General features: G+C 40.0%; 1 protein-coding gene across 1 annotated transcript in view; it reads left to right on the top strand.

Moving 5' to 3' along the window:
• Positions 1 to 22,809, top strand: part of PREX2 (phosphatidylinositol-3,4,5-trisphosphate dependent Rac exchange factor 2) — a 338,025-nt gene that overhangs the window by 52,151 nt on the left and 263,065 nt on the right. Inside the window, exon 2 of the mRNA XM_062188384.1 lies at positions 22,227 to 22,298. Coding sequence (XP_062044368.1) covers positions 22,227 to 22,298 — 72 coding nt within the window. The remainder of the gene's footprint in view (positions 1 to 22,226; positions 22,299 to 22,809) is intronic.

Here is a 22,809-nt window from a genome sequence, read left to right as displayed (position 1 = left end):
TATCCACTTGTTTGTTCACCACTAACTTCAAATATTCGAATGTGGACCAAGATTTACTCTTCTGTTGGACTTGGAATGTTACAGAGGCTCAGGAGATCTAGCTTCCAAACTGAGAGGCCTCACTGGTTTGCAGTCCACTTGCCAGTTTTTGGTGCTCCAGGAAACATAATGCTTTGGTTTCCCACGTCTGGCTTTCTCCCCTCAGCAGTTATCCTGCTACCCTGAGCTTAGCATCGAGGAGCTGATGTGGTGCCCTCAGGCAAGCCTGGAAGGACTAGGGGAGGATTCCTTTCAGTGCTTCTGTGGCGTCCCCAGCTTTCAAGGGTTCCCTGCCTGCACTGATGAAGACCTTGTTTGCCACATAGGGGACCTTTCTCAGTTTCCTGCAGTGCCCTGAGCCTTCACGTCACTACTCTCCAGTGCCCTTCAATACTTGGAGAAGGTTTTTGGCTGGTGCGTGTGAACTTAGTGTGTCATTTTACTAGGACTTGTTGGGATGCAGGTTTTAGAAGCTCCTTAAAAGTTTAGCTGTTTGTTTTTTCTGTACTCTGATCTACAGCAGACCCGTAAGCCTTCTATGGCTCCTTCAGGCATGAAGACAACCATAGGTCTTCCCTCACTTAAAAAGGGCTCTTCACTTTCTAGAATTTATTTCATTTGGGTTTCTTTGCATTATTAGCTTTCTGAAAAAGTGTGATTTTGTACTTCATGTAGCTTCTTCTACATGATAGGGTGGGAGTAGTCGTCTCTAGGAACTTTTCTCATCTCAACTGAAATAGAGAAATTCTGTCTAAAGCTTTTTCAAATGTTCACTTAACATGCATGGAGAAGAGATTAATTTTCTCAATGTGACTGTCCCTGTGGTCATTGTCTGTAGAAACATTTAGTGTATTGTTTGTAATATGTGAACTTATTGGTCATATTTGCAATATGTGAACTTAAGAAATTGAGACAATATTCTTTTTTTTTAAAGATTTATTTATTTATTTGAAAGTTAGAGTTACACAGAGAGAGAAGGAGAGGCAGAGAGAGAGAGAGAGAGAGAGAGAGAGAGAGAGAGAGAGATCTTCCATCTGGTGGTTCACTACTAATCAGTCGCAACTGCCGGAGATCAGCTTTGCTGATCCGAAGCTAGGAGCCAGGAGCTTCTTCCGGGTCTCCAATGCAGGTGCTTTCTACTTCCTCTACTGCTTTCCCAGGCAGGAGCAGAGAGCTGGATCAGAAGTGGAGCAGCCGGAACGTGAACTGGCACCCATATGGGATGCCGACACTGCAGGCGGCAGCTTTACCTGCTACACCATAGTGCCGGTCCCAGAAATTCAGACAATATTCTTAGTTGAAGTTTTATAAAATCCAAGTCCATTTTACTATACTTCTAAATTGATTTTTAGAGCATCATTTCCTTAAACGTGCTAAAAAGTATGTGGAGCTTTCTGAAATTGAGAGATTTGGAAAAATGTCGCCCGTGCATTTAAAATCCTACAGCCAGTTTCATGGTGGAAAACAGCGTTTGTTGAACTATGAGCTGGAGAGCAGTGGTAGAAAGTATAGTTTGATACTGGTTCGATCTAGTTATATGAACAAAACTTCGTAGTTCTAGTGACAGTAGGGAGATTGTGCTGTTTAAGGAGCTCACATTTTAACAGTGGACAGGAAACAGGTAGCTCTCTAGAAAATGGTTACTTAGTATAACAATTATAGTTAACTTTTGTCATTGACTTCATTGGTCGATTTCTTTTTTTAAAAAAAAAAATTATTTATTTGCTTGAGAGTCAGAGTTACACAGAGAGAGGAGAGGCAGAGAGAGAGAGACGGTTCTTCCATCCGATGGTTCACTCTCCAACTGGCCACGACGGTGGAGCTGCACCCGTCAGAAGCCAGGATGACAGGAGCTTTTTCCAGGTCTCCCACGTGGGTGCAGGGCCCCAAGAACTTGGGCCATCCTCTACTGCTTTCCCAGGCCATAGCAAGAGAGTTGGATTGGAAGTGGAGCAGCCGGCTCTCAAACTGGCATCCATATGGGATGCTGGCGCTTCAGGCCAGGGTGTTAACCCACTGCACCACAGCACAAACTCCTCATTGGTCAATTTCAAAGGAGATTATGCTATCTTTAATTGATTTATAAATTGTTCTTAAAGGATTTCTGAAAACTGTTTAAAGGTTTAGGGTTAATACTGACGGTATCCTAGACCCTTATAATCCTTTATATTCCACTGCATAATAATTTTTTAATATGTAATTTCTGATTAAAAAATAGGATTCATTAAGGGGGCCTCCTTACCTTGGTGGGACTAGTGAGTAGAATGCTAACCAAGAAAACTTTAACCAGCCCCTGGTAACACCTGGAACTCGTTAACTAAAAGTAAGTACTCAATTGTGCTGTGTTCTTTAATGTGGTCTTCTTAACTTACATGCTGTAATTAAGATGAAAAGAAAGGATTTCTGGGGAATTTTCTTCTGTTATGAAAATATGAAGTTACTCAAATTCTGTGATTTTTATTTGATTAGGGAAAAAAGTCATCAGTCAAGTTAGCTTTTCAGAGAAGAGACTTAAGTTCTCTGCTCAGAGATAAAAATAGCAACACCGTTCTCTAATTTTTTCCATGGCAGGGGTAGGAACTTTGGAAATCAGATTGAGAAACTGAGTCCAACATGAAGGCTGTGACTTGACTGTTTTAATTTTCCTGTGGGTAATGTGGGTCTGATATACCCTCTATGATCACAAGATAGCTGTGCTGAATGAAGCAGAGATTGAATCCAAGGTTCTTCATTCATTTCCTGGCTGCTTAGCCTTGGAAAAGTTCTGCAGTCAACCTGGTTGAGACTCAGTTTCTGCATCTCTAAGAGCCTAATAGGATCATTGAAATACCAACTGAGATAATTTGTGTATCTAGTGAAACAGTGAACACTTCATAATCTCTGCTTTGATTAGGATAGCTGGAGTAAGTTTATATTTAAATTTATTTAAGATTATTCTCTAATTGCCTGTCTTAATTTTGCTGACCATTTGGCAATAGATTATTATTTCATGTCCATTCTTATGTGCTTTCATTTACATATTTAGTGAATGGGAATCAGATCAACCCTTTCCCATCCTTACTGACTTAGACTCTTGAAAATTCAAAACTGAGTGTATTTCTTGGCACCAGTGAAAGGACTACATTGACTTATATGAAACATTAGCTTAGTTTTTAGCTTTGTGTTAGTCTAAGCAAATTCTTGATTAAAACATTTTAAAATATTTTTCTTAAATATTCATAAGCTCTGTGAAGCATTTAATAATATTATTTCTGAATTCATATTTCCTCAAGAGTGGACTTTTGACATTGAGAGTTTTTTATTCACTTACATCACTTTGGAATAAAAAAAAGAATTATATGTCGAGTACGACCAGACCTCATTTATGAAATAAATATAAACTAAACCAATTGTTGACTCTATTTACAGATAAATGTTTTTGATGGATCTCCTAATTCAGTCTGAGGAACAAAAGGCAAAATTTTAATGGAGATAAGAAACATGAAACAGAGATGCTATGAAACCACATTGTTGTTTAAATAATTTTGACAAATGGGAAGGGGGAGTCCTTGGATAAGTGCCATTGATTGACATTGTTTTTGTGCAGATTGAATGCGCCCTGCTGCTTTATGTCTTGCTTTGACAGGATAAGAACTATTGATTTTTTTCCTCTCCAGTCCATTCCAGTAAATGGCACTGGTGTTCACTCAGTTGATCAGACCAAAAATTTAGGAGGCAACTTTTATTTCTCTCGCTCACAGCCCACGTGGAATCCATCAGTAAATCCAGCCAGCAGTAACCGCCACTGCTCATCACCTGAGCTGCAGCGTCATCTCTCACCTTTTCTTATTTCTACAGAAGACCAGTTGGCCTCCTCCAGGGCCAATTCCTCTCCAGACAGCTTCAGGGAACTTCAGACCAATTCCTCCCCTCTCAGTCCTTCAGTGGTTTCCCATCCCACTGAGGATAAAATGCCACATCCTCACAACGACCCCTGGGCTCTCAGTGGCCCCTGTCTGCTGACTGCTTCTCCCGCTTCTTGTCTACTCGCCCTTGGTGCCCGCATGTGCTCCCACTTCACTGCAGTTGCTGGTGTCTGCCTCCTGCTCCAATCCCCGACATCCCCAGCTGTCAGCCCTCCCCCAGCCCTGGTTATTAGCCTGTTTATTTTTCTTCATAGTGCTTACCTCTACCTGAACTCGAATCTTCACATAGGGGTTTCTTCATCTTTTGCTTGTCTAACCCTAGAATGCATACTCATTGAGAGCAAGGAACTGGCCTTTTTGTTGTCACTCATGTAAGGTCTAGAAATGAGGCTGGAAGAGTGGACACACAGTGGCTATCTCATCCAGTGAGGATATTGTTCTGTGTGTTGAATCACAAAAGGTGAAATAGAGCAGACAGTTGAAGACAGAGGCATTCATTTCCCAGTGGGAAATCCACCTCCAATAGATTTGAGGATAGAAGAACATGCTTCAGAAAGCTCATAGTAAATGAAATTAAAACATGGGTTTATTTTGGTGCAAAAATTTGAAATTTATGCATACAAAGGGGTCATCAAACAGTTCATGGAATATACGTGTGTGTGCATATATATATATATATATATATAGTGGAAAAGCCACATAGATTTCACATTTTTTTGCATTAGAAAAATACTTACCTTTTTTTAAAGATTTATTTTATTTATTTGAAAGACAGAGTTACAGAAAGAGGTACACAGAGAGAGAGGTCTTCCATCCACTGGTTCACTCCCCAGATGGCCACAAGGGCCGGAGCTGTGCGGATCTGAAGCTAGGAGTCAGGAGCTTCTTCCAGGTCTCCCACGCGGTGCAGGGGCCCAAGGACTTGTGCCATCTTCTATTGCTTTCCCAGGCCATAGCAGAGAGCTGGATCGGAAGAGGAGCAGCCGGGACTAGAACCGGTGCCCATATGGGATGCTGGTGCTTTAGGCCAGGGCTTTAACTCGCTGTGTCACAGCACCGGCCCCCAAAGACTTACCTTTTAATTTTGTTTTCCCATTGATCTTTGTGTATTCTTTGGTCAGAGTGTCCAATGTTATAAGCTACAAGGAGGGAGCATGTCATTGGCAGTCTTTCGGTTCTTTAGGCTCTGGTGCCCAGCTTCCCTGACTGCCCTGAGGCAGCCTTCACCAATAGAGGCTAAGAGGAGCCTTATCCATGCCAGCAGGCGGGCTCTGGGATTAGTTTTGCTGTCCTAAATTGGGTATCCTGGGATGAGGGGAGGCAATCCCCACTTCTCCTGAACTGCAGGCCGCTAGGCTGTCTCAACAGTATATATCCATACTATAAAATTAGGTTCTGAATTGTTATTTCAGTTGTTTATCAGTTCTGGGGCCCAAAGCTAAATCTCACTGTCTTTGGAGAGGCGCTAGCAATTACAGTCGTAGTCTGTCAGGGTCCTCCGCTGTTCTTCATGCTCCTCTTAGCCTCGCTGCACCTCAAGCAGCAGCTAAGTTAGACCATGGGCCTGGTGCCATACGCTGCCATTCCCAAAACACTAGCATTGCTTGCTGAATTCGACTTGCTGAAGTGCTTAGTTTCCAGACCACACCCCCAAACACTGGGCCTAGTTTATATTAGATGTCAGTTTGCAGGTCCTTTTCTATACTATGTCACTTTCAAGCTTCCAGCTCTGCAAATAGTTGCCTTAGATTGATTATCACACCCAGTCTAGGAACAGTTTTTATTTACATGTTCAAAAGGCCATTCCTTGAGGAGTTAAGATGATTTAAGTTCTTTGAAAACAAGAAGCTATTGCTGTTAGGGGATAGTTTCCTTTTTTGCAATAGTTGAGCATATCTCTTTCATCTTTGTGGTTAGGTAGCAAAACTCATAGATAAAGCATGAATAAGCATTTGGGGTTTTTTGTTATTTTTAGAACTCAGGTCAGGAAAAAAAAGTGTATAAGATGCCTTTTGGTTATCATAGCTGTTTTTTTTCCTCAAAGGAAACTTTTTTTTGTTCACTGGCTCTATTTTACCTGGTGAATATTCAACTGGCTACAGAGCTATAAGCCAACATCTGTAGATATGAACTCATTGGTAACATTTTACTTATTCTTATTTGATCCAGGAAGTTTGTATTTATGGTATTTCACATTTTATTTTCTTCTTGAATTTTGAAACACAATAAGATGACTGGTAATAATTTTTATCCCAGATTTTCACAGTTTAGTTTTTTTTCCCTCATAATTCTTGAAGGTGTAAACAAATCCTTACAGGTTGCTAATAGAATTTCTACAAAGGAAATTATGGAGAGAAATTATGAATATCTTACAGCAGTCTAAAATGTTTTAAATATGTATGCATTCATTATACTTGTCTTTCATAATGCCATTAATTATAACTTGTTATGTGGATGTTTTAGTATAGAGTTGTTTATTTTATTATTTAATGAAAATAGCATCCAGTACATATGTTTGGTGATGTAAAAATAAAATAGGGGTAGGCATTTGGTCTAGCAGTTAAGATATTGGTAGGCCACCTGTTTCCCATATTGGAGTGCCTGGGTTTAATACCCAGCTCTGGCTCCTGACTCTAGTTTCCTGCTAATGCAGACCCAAGGAGGTAGGAGGTTATGGCTCAGCTAGTTAAGTCCCTGCTCTTTGAGTAGGAGATTTACTCCCAGCTTCAGCCTGGCCCTGTCCAGCAGTTGTGGGCATTTGGAGGGTGAATCAGTGGATGGGAGTTCTCTCAATCCCTGTTTGTCTTTCTAATCTTCTCCTACCCCCAAGAAACTAAGAATAAAGAGCAAAAATAAAAATAGAAAAGAGTAAAAATAAAATAGGAAAATAGCAAACACATATATTTATTTATTTATTTATTTATTTGACAGAGTGGACAGTGAGAGAGACAGAGAGAGAGAGAAACGTCTTCCTTTTCTGTTGGTTCACTCCCCAATGGTTGCTGCGGCTGGCGCGCTGCAGCCGCACAACGCGCTGATCCGAAGCCAGAAGCCAGGTGCTTCCTCCTGGTCTCCCATGCGGGTGCAGGGCCCAAGCACTTGGGCCATCCTCCACTGCACTCCTGGGCCACAGCAGAGAGCTGGCCTGGAAGAGGAGCAACTGGGATAGAATCTGGCACCTCGACCGGGACTAGAACCAGGGGTGCCGGTGCTGCATGTGGAGGATTAGCCTGTTGAGCCACGGCGCCGGCCCATATATTAATGTATTTAATCCCTACAGTAAGACCTTAGGGGTATCCACTGTATGAGTCTCATTTTGCAATGTGGAGACTCTGCTTTAGAGAGATACAGTTACTTGTGTGATGTGACACATCTCGTCATTGGCAGAGTTGGCATTTGAATCCAGGCAGTGAGACTCCCAGAGTTCAATCTCTGAACTACTTCATGTTGTTATCTTTAGTTATTTCTGGTAAACTCTACAAACTGCACTGCCTGTTGACCCAATAGCATTCTTACCTTATTGACCAAAAATACCACCTGATTCTAATACTAAGTTCTTCTATACTCAGGATGTTTTCTAGATCATCTCTGATCTATTTGTATATGTCAGTCCACAGTTACTGTCATTAATTCCTTTTAGGTATAGAGTGTGAGTGGAATGAAGATTATAGATAAAGGAGTGGATGGTGTATTGAATGAAAAGGGTAATGATAGCATTCAGTCGTGAGACAAGGGGCCAAGGGCACATGGTAACTCAGAAGGGGCAGTAGGTGTTGACATGCATTTTAAGTCATAAGTGTTTTAAGGATAAGAGTGGACAATTTTAGAAGTCAGTTTTAAAGAAAAGATAAAGCAAGGCCCTAAATTTCTTAGGCACTTATACTTTGGAAACAAGGTAAACAGATTTAAAGGATAAAAAATGTTCTTCATATTACTTCAATATTTATCTTGACATCAATTATAAATCTTTTTTCTATATCACGTGCATTGTACAGTGGGTTAGATTATATTGAGAGTAAAAAGACGGTCATGGGTGCCAGGCTGAGTCTGATCTTTGTGCTGGGGTCTTCATTCATTTGTCTGTGTTTCCCAGCATTAGACACTTTGCCTCCCCCCTCCACCCCACCCCGCTTACATTTCCTTTTCATGGGAACTGAATTCTTGAATAACGACTTAACCAGGGATACTGTTCTGCACTTTAAATTCGGGAAATGACCAGTTTCCTGTGCCAGAGAAAAATCTGTGCTTGAGAATATTATCTATATAATGGACTTTGTACTTCCCGCTTAGCCTTTTCCTTCATTGTGCTGTGTTATTTAAGTTATCTGCTATCAATGTAAATTCCTGACCAGCACAATATGAAGTATTATATCAGGGACACAATAGTCTACTGGTATCTCTGTATAAATATTTGTATTATATTTAAAATAAGAAAATTTAACAAATGTCTTATTAAGAAAAAATGTTCAAAAGTATGTTCCTGGAAGCTTACAAGCTGATTTTAGAAATTCATTTTGCTCTCTGGTGATCACCAATCAGCACCATGACACACACTTGTGGGTGAAATGCCACCAGAAAAATTGTGGGATATTTGAAATATCTCTAATTCTTTGTTGTACTTCTGAATGGCATTGAAAGTTCATTCATTTCATCTTGTATTAAGATCTTTTACAAATGTAATGACTTACTAGCTATGGAGGAATATGTTTTAATTTCTGAATAGTGTATTAAATTATCTGTGTTGAATAGGCCCATTGATGCTATGAAGGGTTGATAGCATCCACGTTATTAGTATTCTTTTCTCTGATTGTTCTGTAGAGGCCCTCTCAGACTGGCTTGTCAGTTTGCTTTATCAGCCTTTATGATTCTTGTCGATGCCTATGTCTCATGGCATCTCATAGAAATCAAAGCCATGGTCTGGCTATGCTTCACCTGCATTGCTGTTTTTATTAATGCCTTGCATTCTAACTCCTGACAAAGATTGAGAGATAGACAACAACCTATTAGCACCTTGTAGTTTGATCATGAATTAATTTTTTCTACCCTTCTATGTGATTTTCCAAATTTCTGGAATGTTTAGAAAGTAAGTATATAAAGAAAGAGATTGATATATATTTCTGACATTTAGGACCCAAGCTGGAGTCCTGAGCAGACTCAACTCAGAATGGTCTGACTTTGCGATGGTGCAAAAGGAATGCACCATTCAGTAGAAACCACACTTGGAATTTTGATCTTTGATCATTTGCCGGGTAACGCTATTCCCTGTGATCCTTTTTCCCATGCTCTGTACCTCCCAGTTAGCTGTGAGGTCATGAAGGGAACAACTGACCTTCCACCAGGCGCCATGTTGCTAAGCCAGGATGTTCATTCACTAGGTTACGTGTATTCGTTGTCTTTTTGATGTACAGTATTTTCAACTATGGTGGGCTTATCAAGATATAACCCCACTGTAAGTCTAACAGCATCTGTAAACATAGAATTCCTCCCCCCACCCCTACCAAAGCCCTAAACTGTATTTTTTTAAAGGTTTATTTATTTATTTGAAAGTCAGAGTTACACAGAGAGAGAAGGAGAGGCAGAGAGAGAGAGAGGTCTTCCATCCGCTGATTCACTTCCCAGTTGGCCACAATGGCCAGAGTTGTGTCGATTTGAAGCCAGGAGCCAGGAGCTTCTTCTGGGTCTCTTATGTGGGTGCAGGGGCCCAAGGATTTGGGCCATCTTCTGTTGCTTTCCCAGGCAATAGCAGAGAGATGGATCGGAAGTGGAGCAGCTGAGTTTCAAATCGGCGCCCATATGGGATGCCAGCACTGCAGGCAGTGGTTTTACCCACTACGCAACAGTGCTGGTCCCCTGAGCTGTATTTGTTTTGTTATCAAGAAGTCTCCAGAAGTGAGAGTCAGTTGGATAGATTTACTGCGAGGAGAGGAGCAGAGAGGGTAAGGCAGGGGTTGTACCTTTTTAGTTCTATCCTATTTGGTGTTGCTAATAATTACAACCACAGTAGAAGTTATCAGTAGAGCTGTGGCTATGGTTGTAGTTGTACTGGATAGTGTTAATAGTGGCAGTAAGAGAAATGTCAGCTAACTTTTACTGGATTCTAGTTGTGTGTACTGTGCAAAGTGCCAACTAAAAATTCCCTCTGTGTAATCCTTCCTACCTCTTGGTGAGGCAGGGATTCTTACTGGTCTGATCAAATGGGTGAGGGAACTGACACTTAGGGCCTTTGGCCTTTCATAAATGTCCACCTCAGTGCTGAACTGCACCCAGCTGTCTGCCTGTGGTGTCAGTGGGCATCAGCTGTTATTTTGGGGGAGGAACATGGAGGGCAAATTTTGAGGAGTTCCAGACAGTCCACTGCAAACATCACATTCTTCCTCATCTCCTTTGCTCTCTGTACTTCGTCCTCTCTAGACTTTGGTGCATCCTTGACCTTGACATTGACATCAGTCACGCAGAGCAATACAAGGAGTACGAGATCTTTGTGAATCAGATGGTACTTGGAATGAGTACTCCAAGAAGAGTTTATGACAAAAAGTTACTTATTGAAAAAAAGCTAGTTTAAAATAAAGAACATGGAGTTGTTGCAGTCCTTGAGCAAACTATGTATGTGGCTGCCAGAATGTCTCTCGTAAATACCACTTCAAATAGTTAACAGCTCCCTTCATTTTATATGTCTTGAAAAAAATTAAGAGTTAAGTAAACTAGGTACCAGTTTTCTTAGTTTTCTTTGCTTAGTTTTTTTTTCCTCTTTGCTTCATCATGGGAATACTTTTTAGCTCAAACGTTTTGAGATCAAATGTCATTTTAAAATTTAGAACCCTGGAATAATCAGGATCAAAAATTCATGCAAACCAGAAAGACTTTGGCAAATCTGAAGACTGTCTGAAAATTTAAATATCCACAGAGATTTCCAAGTCACGAAAATGAATATAACAGACTTTATGGTTATTTATTTATTTTTCATCTACTTGAATGACAGAGCACACATATGCAAGAGGGAGATATCTTGCATTTGCTGCTTTATTTCCCAAATGCCCCCAACAGCCAGAGAAGAGCCAGGTGGAAGCCAGATGCCCAGAAATGGACTTTATATTGAGAACAGCATCAGGGTTAGTGTGAGAATACATGGCATGTAACATTTAACTTTGGTGTGGAGATAGCAGGGAGTAGTGGTGACTGTAGCAAAGTGAAGGAGTATGTGGCATCCTTATCTATATCTGGTTGTTACCAATTTGGACTATCAGGGCCTATGTTGATTTTCTCCAAGTGTTTGAGCAGCAGCTTTAATGACTGAATTTTATATGGATGCTCTTAATTTTTTCAGTGGTAACAATTGAATCAGCGGATTTGTGCTTTGGGTGTCTTCTTTAGACCAGTTTGTTGCCTTACCAAGACCGTATTACCAAGAAAACTTAAATATCCTTCTCAAATAATATTTTTACAGACTGAGCTGTGAGATGTCTGTGGGAAGCAAAATTGCAAAAAATGAACAAAACACTAAGCAAAAACAGCAAAAATGAGCAAATTGAAAAATTAACAAAAGGTACTTAAGTGAAGTTCATATTTATTAAATTATTTTACTATACCCATCTCAAATTTCCTAATACTTTTAATATTTTATGCATAAATATAATTCTGTTGATAAGGATTTTAATTTCTCTTTCATCTTCTGTTCAGTTCCGCCATTGACTTTCCTGTCACCGAACTGTTAAACATCGTTAAACGCTGTGCCTCTTATGTAGTTAATGTGCCAGTGACATGATGACAAGTGATGAATTCTTTCCCTTGGAAACTTCTGAAGAACAGTATTCTTTCATGTTTGTTTTTCAGCTTATTGAGCTTAAATAAAGTACACTAGTGCATATTTTGATTATCCTCAAACCTGGCCAAATTTCAGCCTAGAGAGTTTCTAAAAGCACAGATAGGATAATGAAAAATTATCCTCGCTGAAGCTCTGAGATGAGAGTGGTGTTCACGTTGAATTAATAGTGTTCTGAAAAGCAGTGCAATCTGTTTTTGCTGGGAAATTGAGTGCATAGAGACTCACTATAACTGACAAAACAGATCCTTTTGGTTCTGAATCAAAAGGAAATGGCAACAAGTAAAGGGCTTTCACAGGGGACTTTACAATGCTGCTTGGGTATCACTGCACTCTCTTTAGGCATTTATTTGAGTAATCCAGGTGTGGTATACTCTATATAAATGATTCATAGAGTGGTAAATGCTCGTGAGGGTCAGTCTTCAGTGCTAAGGGACTACTAACAAATGACTTATTATTCCGTAAGCATTTGGAATTTTGTATGAATGGAACGTGGTCATGGCCGTTTAGGGAAAATTAAAGTCTGTTTCCAAGAGAAGATGAAACTGCACATGTTGCATGCATTTGCAGACATGCAAACCAGAATTATTTTATAATTATTGTTCATTATATGTGGGTGGGAAAGACATTTTTAAATATCCTCCAGTGCGCAGGCCAGTCCCTCACAACAAAGACTTAGCCAGATCTAAATGTCAGCAGTATCAAGTCTGAGAAATCCTGTCATATGGGGATGGAACAGAAAGGACTATCCTGTATTCCAAGTTTCTGGTGAACATTGGGGAAGAATATTCTCTAGGGAAATTAGCAGTATACCATCTGATGGTTTTCAGAAATGAAAACCAGTTAAGAACAAAATTCTTTATTCATTCCACAAAAAGTTATTGTGTACTTATTAAGTGCCAGGTGTTGGTGCAGTATGTGTTGGGGACACCCTAGTGAACACAACTGGTAGTCTCTGCTTTCATGGAGCTCCCATCCCAATGCAGGAGAGAGGTAGGAAGCAGATAGGAAGGGGAAGGGAATGGAGGAAAGAAAGGAGAGTGATTGGTAGATAGGATGTGATGGGGGTTGCAGAAGGGAGCATGCCAACCTGTTTGCTTATGAGAAACCCCTCTGAGTAGCTGGCATTTAAGATGAAAACTGAGTGGCCACAGGAGAAAAAGCCAGAAGAAAAATATTCCAGACAGAGGAAACAGGTGGTCCATAGATGCTAGGGTGGAGTCAGTGTAGCATGTGTAGGCAGGAGCAGGTCAGCCTGTGTGGGTTGTGCAGGGTTGCAGAATGGGGGCAGTGGGAAGACATGAAGTAAGAGAAAGAGAGGAGTGGACTTGCTATGGACTCAATGTCTGTGTTCTGCTGTAAAACTGTGTTGAAACCTAGTTACCAAAGTGTTGAAAAATAAGGCCCTTGGCAAAGCCCTCGTGAATGAGATTAGTGAGTGCCCTTATCAAAGAGACTCGAGGGAGCCCCTCCCTCTCATCATGCAAGGATGTGGAGAAGGTGCCATGTATGAGCAACAGGCCTCAATCAAACACGGAGTGTTCTATTGCCTTAAGCTTGGAGTTCACAGCTTTCAGATCTGTGAGCAGTACATTTCTATTGTTTATCAGTTACCCAATCTAGGATATTGTGTTACAGCAGCCTCATTTTTGTAGATTAAAATGGGCCTTGTGGGCCAGGGCAAGCATCTGAATTGCATTCTGCCTGGACAGGGGAGTCCTTTAGAGCTTTTTGGCTGGGGAGTGTTATGGTCTGATTTATATTTTTAAATGCTCTTTTTTGCTAGCTAGTTGCATAGAGAATGGATCCTAAGGAGACTAGAGGCTAGGAATTAATAATAGGAATCTGGAACCCTAGACGAGGGCCATCTATGATGCTAAGATAATTTTAAAAATATCTGAAGTTGGACGTTACCCTGTGGTTGCAAGTTTTGTTATTCCTGTACCTTATTGGGTCTCAAGTGCTTGGCATTCAAAGTAAAATTGAGGAATACTTGCATCCTTTTCTTTGAGGGTAATTGGGAAGTGGAGAGGGTACTTAACCATGTTCCGTTTGACTGTGAGTCTTGTGTATAGAGTAGGTGCTGGACATGGCAGAACAAAGGAAAAACAAGATAAAAGGAAGGAGAAGGAGAGGCAATGGAATGGCTGGTTGGTGTGAGACATGATGCCAGGGATGTAACAAGAGCAAGGTCAAGTTTCATTAAATAGCAACATTGAGTGGTGATGAATCTTGGGCCGTGGGCCTCCAAGGAGTCCTTGGTATGTGGTTTTTCAAGTGTGCCTAGGTACTATACTAATATAATAAATTTATTGCTCAATTTTAGCACTTCTAATATACTAAATAATTTGTTTATATATTTTATTTATTGTATATTATGTATCTTTTCCTACTGGAATATAAGCAGATTTTTTCCTACTTTAAAACATTTTTATAACCTGTTTGTCTACAGCAGAGATTCTCAGAGTGTGGTCTCTAGATATTTGATTCTTGTGAAACACTTGTAGAGGATATGCAAGGTCAAAACTATTTTCATGGGGATACTACGACTTTATTTTCTCCTTTTACTACGTTGACATTTTCACTGATGGCACAAAAGCAATGATGTGTAAAGTTGCTCAATGTGAATCAAGCAGTGGCATCAAACTACTCATGATCATTGTGCTCATATACTTCACCATCACCCACTCATGGTGGGGTGGTGAAAGGGAATGGCAGTTTTGCTTAAGAATACTCTTGGTAAAGCAGCAAAAACGATTGCTTTTAATGATTAACACCCTTAATCATAACATTGCGCATATGCCTAAGCATTTTGCATATCCAAATGCTAGGTTGTCCTTAGGGAAAGAACTTGTGTGATTATTTGAATTGCTGTGGAGTGTTATGTTTACTTGCATAATATGTGAATATTTGTGTCCATCACTTTTTTGACAAAAGGAACTCCAGGAGATTGAGAATCAATAGGTGTTCAGGGAAGGTTGAGATCCAGTGGACTGGAGATGTTAGTAAGGGGTCACGGAAGTTCCAATGAAACTAGGGGCAGTTACGATACCCATATCCCATATTGGAGTGCCTGGGTTTGAGTTACCACTCCACTTCTGATCCAGCTTTCTGCTAGTGCACACCCTAGTAGGCACCAGTGATGGCCCAAGTACTTGGGTCCCAGCTAATTGGGAGACTCAGATAGAGTTCTGAATTCTTGACTTTGGCCTAGCTCTACTTGGCTGTTGCAGGTATCTGGGGAGAGAATCAGCAGATGAAGATTGTTTTTTGCCTAAGTCTCTCTGTCACTCTGCCTTTTAAGTAAATAAAAATAAATAAATTGAAATAAAATAAAGCTCAACTCCATCCTGGTAGGGCAGGATTGTGCTTAAATAAATAAACAAATGAACAAATAAATGGTGAAATTAATACAGACTGAGTTTTCCTAATCCAAATCTGAAATCTGGAATGCGCCAAAGGCCAATACTTTTTGAGTATCAGTGTGTTGCCACAAGTAGAAAATTCCACATCAAAATTTAAACATTAAACTTACTGTCATGTACAGAATTCCTAAAGTAGTGTGTGCAATTACTTTTGGACTATGTGTATAAAGTAGATATGGAATATAAATGAATTTTGTGTTTAGACTTGGGTCCCATTCTTAAGATATCTCATTATGTGGATTCAAATACTATAAAATCTGAAATATTTCCAGTTCCAAGCATTTCAGGTAGGGAGTACTCATCCTGTATAAAAATTAAAAGATAAATTGCTGTAGTATTTTCCAGCTTAAAATACAAACTGACACTTGATGCAAATCCACCTCCTAAATCTGCCCCATTTCTTGGCAAAACACTAATAAGAGTTTTCTGTGGTTGCTGACTCCGTTTCCTTATTCTGCATTTTCACCTCAGCTCATTTCATTGGGGCTGCTCTGGTCAACTTTCAGCTTGTCAAATCATGCACCTGTTTTACCTTTTTTGAGCTCTCAGCACTGTTGAAGTATTAGACACTTCCTAGGTTTTGAAACCTTCTCTTCCCTTTCTGTGTTTGGCATTGTATCCTGCTAGTTGTTGCTGCTTTACCAGAAGCTGTGTTTCTGGCTTCTTTGGTTTCTTTTCTTCTTTTGATCTCTAAATGTTGGAGTACCCCAAGTCGTCTCCATCTACACACTCTGTCCAATGGATTGGGCCAGTCATCTTTTCTTGCAAGGGAAATTTTCCTAGAGTTGTGTCTGTATTGATGACGTTCATTTATTTACCTTCAGCTCTGATCTACTCTCAGAACCTCAGAATGGTACAACTAACTCCCTATTCAATTATCTCCACATTGGTATCCAATAGGCATCTCAAATTAAGCCTTTCCCCAAATCTGATTGTCCCATCACAAAATTTACCCCTCTTTCAGTCTTCTCTGTCCCAATAAAATGGTACCATTATCAATTAGAAATTCAAAGCAAAGTCAAATGACAAATGCTATTTATTAGAACTTTGTTTTCTCTGAAAGCAAGAGGAAACTTTTTTTTTTTATTTATTAGGACTTTGTTTTTCTCTCAGGAAAATAAAACAAAATAGATATCTTACAAATAATTGTGATAATACTGACTTCCACTCAAGAGGTGAAAGGAGGGGCCGGTGTTGTGGTGCATAGGGTTAAGCTGCTACTTGGGATACCTGTATCCCATATCGGAGTGCCAATTTGGTCTTGGCTACTCAACTTCCCATCCAGCTTCCTGCTAATGCACATGGGAAAGGAGCTGAAGATGGCCCAAGTGCTTGGTCCCCTGGCACCCATGTAGTAGACCAGGATGGAGTTCCTGGCTCCTGGCCTCAGCTTGGCTCAGACCTGGCTGTGAGCATGTTGGAGGTGAACCAGTGGATGGAAGATCTCTTTCTGTCTCTTCCCCCTCTCTGTGTTCCTCTGTCTTTCAAATAGATAAATAAATAAATATTATTAAAATATGTAAAACTAAATATTTGCCTTTATTGTTTTTATTTTGGTGAAAAGCATATACTTTGCCTGCAACATTGCAACCCTTCTTAAAATTTTTCCTTTGTATCTTAATGAATAGTCACATTTTTTTTGAGGTGGCAGGTTGCTGCTAAGATGACCCTGCAGGCAGAATATTTATAGGAGTAGTAAAGCCTCGTGCCTACATGATATTAGGAAACTCAGATTGGCATCAGGTATCTAGAATTAAAAATATAAACGTTAGTCTGTGGGACTTTGGAGAGTGATGTGTGCCTGGCTGATGAGAAGTGGGAAGGGCAAAAATCAGTTGAGAGAGATCATTTAGTATGCTGAAATTATTAAAAAAAGAAAATATCTTCTGAGACTGAAACTCACAGAGGGCTTTGCTTTTGATTTAGCGGTGGCACAGGTGGGCAGACAGGGAGGAAAGGTTGCTGTCATCTTCCTATTATATTTTAATGAGTTCCTTTCTTCTTTCTATTTCTTGGTAGCAAATCTGTGACATTTTTGACATTATTAAACTTTAATTAGCATGTGGCATTTAACATATGCTTTTACCAAATACATGATAAGAGGAAAGCAATAGAAAGCATGTTAAAAAGAAAATGATGAGTCCTGTTCTCTGTGGGAATAAAAACCCAGGACTGGAGTGATATTTACAAATATATGTAGGGAGGCCGGCACTGTGGCTCAACAGGCTAATCCTCCGCCTTGCGGTGCTGGCACCCCAGGTTCTAGTCCCAGTCAGGGCGCCGGATTCTGTCCCGATTGCCCCTCTTCCTGGCCAGCTCTCTGTTATGGCCCGGCAGTGCAGTGGAGGATGGCCCAAGTCCTTGGGCCCTGCACCCCATGGGAGACCAGGAGAAGCACCTGGCTCCTGCCATCGGATCAACGCGGTGCGCCGCAGCGGCCATTGGAGGGTGAGCCAACGGCAAAGGAAGACCTTTCTCTCTGTCTCTCTCTCACTGTCCACTCTACCTGTCAAAAACAAAAAAACAAAAACAAATATATGTAGGAAACCAACCTTAGGGGGAGTCTGGTTTGCTGAGCATACGCTGACATGTGAGCAAGGTGCCAGACCCTTGGAGTGGCATCTCTGAGCCTCACTGCTTCCAAGGAGGCCTAGTCTGTCCTACCTGACTCACTTGTCTCGACACCTTTCAGCCTTCAGAGGTTATCACAGCCAGTTTACACCTTAGAAGTGATTTTCATTGGTGTATAGGGGGGTGAGGAGCTAAGTCCCAGAAATCCTAAGTGCTTGGACGAAACGGTGTTGTCAGAGGAAACCATTGTTTAACTGGAGTCGAAAGTCAAGGTGAGGGTCCGGTGCTGCGGTGCAGTGGGTTAAAGCCCTGGCCTGAAGCGCTGGCATCCCATATGGGCGCCGGTTCTAGTCCCCGCTGCTCTTCTTCCAATTCAGCTCTCTGCTATGGCCTGGGAAAGCAGTAGAAGATGGCACAAGTCCTTGGGCCCCTGCACCCGCATGGGAGACCCGGAAGAAGCTCCTGGCTCCTGGCTTCGCATCTGCACAGCTCTGGCCCTTGCGGCCATCTGGGGAGTGAACCAGCGGATGGAAGACCTCTCTCTCTGTCTATACCTCTTTCTGTAACTCTGTCTTTCAAATAAATAAAATAAATCTTAAAAAAAAAATAATGGAAGTTTCTATTAAAAAAAAAAAGAAAGCAAGCAAGCTAAGGTTAAATGAGTGAATCCCTTTCCCCCATTAAGACTCACTTATTTTTTTCTCCAAGTCTATTTTTTTTTTTTTTTTTTTGGTCTTTGGAAGAATAAACATAAAGGATTGTTTATCAGAAAGCAGTCTCCTGAGCAACCACAGTAGAATCACCTAGTCATGTCACTAAAAGCACAAGATTTTGGGGTTTTAAATCAATCTGGTGACTCAGATCTTCTAAGGATAGGGTTGGGTAATATATACTAAACTGATCTTCCGTATATAAAGAGAATTGAAAATGAATCTTTACATGAATGGAAGGGGAGAGGGAGCGGGAAAGGGGAGGGTTGCGGGCGGGAGGGAAGTTATGGGACGGGGGAAGCCATTGTAACCCATAAGCTATACTTTGGAAATTTATATTCATTAAATAAAAGTTTAATAAAAAAAAAAAGAAGCTTTCCAATAAAAAGTTTGAGAACCACTGGCACTTTCCAGTGCTTACTTTCAAATATATTGTGTCAAATTGAAGATGGTCTAATTCTGAAGAAATTCTGCATCAATGAGAATGAATGAATTCAGAGATAAAACTACACAAAAATCTTTCACGTATTTTTGTGGCTAGGTTGCTAATGCTTTCTTGATTGTGGTCCGAGTTAAATGTCCCAATTACCAAAGTCCGAGAGGATTTCTGCAGATACTGATTGTTGAAGGATGATTTCGAAAGCGTGCATTTATTTTTATCTTCAGGAAAAAAGACTTAAACATTTTGTAAAACATGTCAAGCAGTTTTCATGGTTTTGCATGCTAAGCAAACCATCTAAAATCTGCCTTCACTGTTGTAGAAAATGAAGCCCCTGGGAAAAATAAATGCTTGGTCAGAAATGCTAACAAGTTCCAGGTTTCCTTTTGCATACAGTTAAACAAAAAGTTCCATATTGTCAAGGAGGCTAAGATAAAAAGTTAGATAAGATGAGGTTTACTTTATTACTTTGTGTGTTCACTTCTAACTCATATTTTGACTCATTTTTACTGATTCATCACTTTAATTTATTGATTTCAGAATGTGACTGAGTTCTGTTTATGAAGGAAAGGTTTATAAATGTAGAAATGAAGTTTAAGCTTTGCTTGCATGAGAGGTCACCTGTTTACCATGTGGTCAAGTGAAAATGTAAGCTAGGCAAGGAAACCACCCATGTGATTTTAAGCCTAAAAGGAGAGAGCTAAAGAGCATTTTTGGTATGAGTATGTGGAAAGTGTTCAGGAAAATTAAAACTAAAATTAAGAATTGAACAAGAATAGAATGAAACTGGGCATTCAAATTTAGAAAGTTCAAAATCATTTTCTGTCCTCAGTTACACATAACTTTAGATAATAGTTCAAAGAATTAAATCACTTTCCTAATAAAAATACAGGCTATATATGGTACTTTCTTACTCATTTCATTCAGCTGATGCTGAGTTGTGGCTGCTGTGCTGTGGCAACCTAGGTAGGCATGCTGCCATGTGAACTGGTTGCATGAGAAATAAAGATGATGCTGAAGCTCATGTGATGAGCAAGATGTAGTGGTTCAGTTGACAAATATTATTAAAATGAGAAAATGTACAAAGGTTTCCTTCCTACTTAGCCACTGTTTGCATTTGGGGATATGCTGCTTATTTTTTTCTTTATTGTGAAAGCACAGATATTATAAATGTGCATAGATGTGCAAATACTTTTAAGTATGTATTTATACACTCAGATATATCAAATATGCTACTTAGTAAATTTTTCGCCAAATAATATTTTATAAACATCTAATGTATCCACACATACACAAACACACATATTCCCCATCATCTTCCATTTATGATTGCATTTTTGTCATAGTATTCTATAATTTGAATCTACCATAATATAATGATTCCTTTATTGGTGAACATTTAGATTATTGCCAATTTTTCTACCTTTGTAATCAATACAGTGAAAATATATGAGCATTTTTTAGGATAAATTTCTAAAAGTAGAATTGCTGGGTTAAATGGAATATCCTTTTAAGAACTTGATCTATGGGGCTGGTGTTGTGGCACAGCAGGTAAAGTGGCTGCCTGCGAATACACCATTCCATAAGGGAGCAAGTTTGAGTCCCAGCTGCTCTACTTCCAATCCAGCTCCTTGATAATGGCCTGGGAAAGCAGTGAAACAAGGTCCAAGTGCTTGGGCCCCTGCCACCCACTGGGAGACCTGGAAGAGGCTCCTGGCTTCTGGCTTCAGTGTGGCCCAGCCCTAGCCATTTCAGCCATTTGGGGAGTAAACTAGCAGATGGAAAATTTCTCTCTCTCTCTCTCTCTCTCCTCTCTCTCTCTGTCTCTTTCTTTCTCTCTGTGGATGTGCCTCTCAAATAAATAAAAATAAATCCTTAAAAAAACTTGAGCTGTATTGTCAAGTTTTGTTTATATTCTTCAATATCTTGAAGGTGGTAATTTTGGAACACCATGGCCAATCCTAAATTTGGTTAATCTCTTAAATGTTTGTGAATAAGGCATGTCAAAAATATGATTCTTACCTTAATTTTCATTTGTTTGATGCCTTAGAGATTCCTCTGAGCTTCTTTCTATATGCCCTGAGGAGTTGATGGGCTTTGCAATACTCTGACTTGGCAGGTAGTAAAGTCCTTCAGGAAGACAAGGGAAGGAATGAGCTCACCTCATCACTGGGCAGTTAATGGGCAAGGTACTGGGGACAGAAACCAAATTTGCTGGATGGCAAGTCCTTTCGCATTTTCCTTTTAAATGTTCTGTTTTAAATTTCAATATAATTAAATCTTGCATTTTCTTTCCTTGCATATATAATTGTTTATTTAGCCATTGATCAAAACTTGATAACCATCAAAATAGTCTGAATCTTTGGAATACTAATACATTTACTTGCCTGCCATAGAGCTATGGAGAACCCTAATCTGAACACAGAAATTTATTTATTTATTAAAGATTTATTTTATTTATTTGAAAGGCAGAGTTACAGAGAGAGAAGGAGAGCCAGAAAAAGAGGTCATTCATTCGCTGATTCACTCCCTAAGTCAATTAATGCAATGGTCAGGTCTGGGCCAGGCTGAAGCCAGGAGCCAGGAACTTCTTCTGGGTCTCCCACATGGGTGCAGGGGTCCAAGGACTTGTACGAACCTCCACTGTTTCCCCAGGTTCATTAACAGGGAGCTGGATCAGAAGTGAACCAGCACCCATATGGGATGCTGGTGCTGCAGGCAGTGCCTTAACCAGATACACCACAATACCAACTCTGAACCCAGAAATTTAAAATCTGGCTTCCTAAAAGTGGGAGTGCGGAAGAAAGCATGGGACATTCTTTCATTTCTTTTCGATGAGTCCTCTCTGAAAATAGATTTTGGTAAGGAAATATATGTGTGTATGTACTCATATATGTATGTGTGTACCCATCTATCTCTTTCTTAGTTCTAAGGGATTTGCTTCAGAATTTCTGATTCTTGTTTCATTAGAAATATAATTTTCTTTAGCTTTTGCTCTTTTGCATCTTGCAAGACTTGGAAGTTTAGAGAACACCTGACTAATTATTTACCCCACAACTTTGAGATCATGGAGGGTATGTTTAATTCATGTAACCTTGATATTTTTTGGCCTAGCTTCAACATTATGAAGGAAATATAATTCCCAGGTAGGAGCAGGAATGCATGAGGGTTTCCTGTGTTGCCACAGAACTGTTTTAAAGAACTATTGAAGTTTTTTAAACTTGTTACTTATAAAAAAACTCAATAAATTTCTATCAACACCCAATCATCTCATTAACCTAATGCTACCTTCATAATATCCTTTCTTGTTTCATGCAGGCATTCTTGCACCGAATGAACCAGTGTGCAGCATCGAAAGTTGACAAAAATGTCACAGAGGAAACAGTGAAGGTGAGACGACACTATTGGCTGTTGACCCATGAACCAGTTCCCCTTAGATAAAATTTTATCTGCGGGATGTTACTTCAGCACTCTGCAGTTTATCTTCAGTTCCACTAGAAGTTCCTGTGCCGGTCACTTGTGTCAGTAATAATTTGAAAAAGGAAAAATAGAATTTGGGAAGATACAAGGATTACCAAGATGGCATAACAGCCTGAAAGTTTCTTTAACAAGTGATTTAGAGCATTTGCAAGGAAGCAGAAAAACAAACCAGAGTCTAAGTACTTTAGTGTCTTTAGAGGGAGAGGGAGCAGAGCAGGGTGTCCCACTTGCTAGCTGTGGCTCTGGAAGGCAGGATATGGGCAGATGTGACTTCTAGTCCCTGGAATGACTACAGAACAAAAGGTTTAGAAGATTGACTGATGGAGAAAATAAAGTCCACATACTATCTTCAACTCAGAAACAAACCGGCATTTCTATTAAGCTGTAAGGCAGGAAAATTGTGAAGATCTGAAAAAAACAA

This window comes from Lepus europaeus, chromosome 4 (assembly GCF_033115175.1).
Source record: "Lepus europaeus isolate LE1 chromosome 4, mLepTim1.pri, whole genome shotgun sequence".
In the NCBI taxonomy this organism is placed as follows: Eukaryota; Metazoa; Chordata; class Mammalia; order Lagomorpha; family Leporidae; genus Lepus; species Lepus europaeus.
The sequence above is the reverse complement of the archived record's forward strand: the minus strand, read 5'-3'. Positions and strand labels throughout refer to the sequence as shown.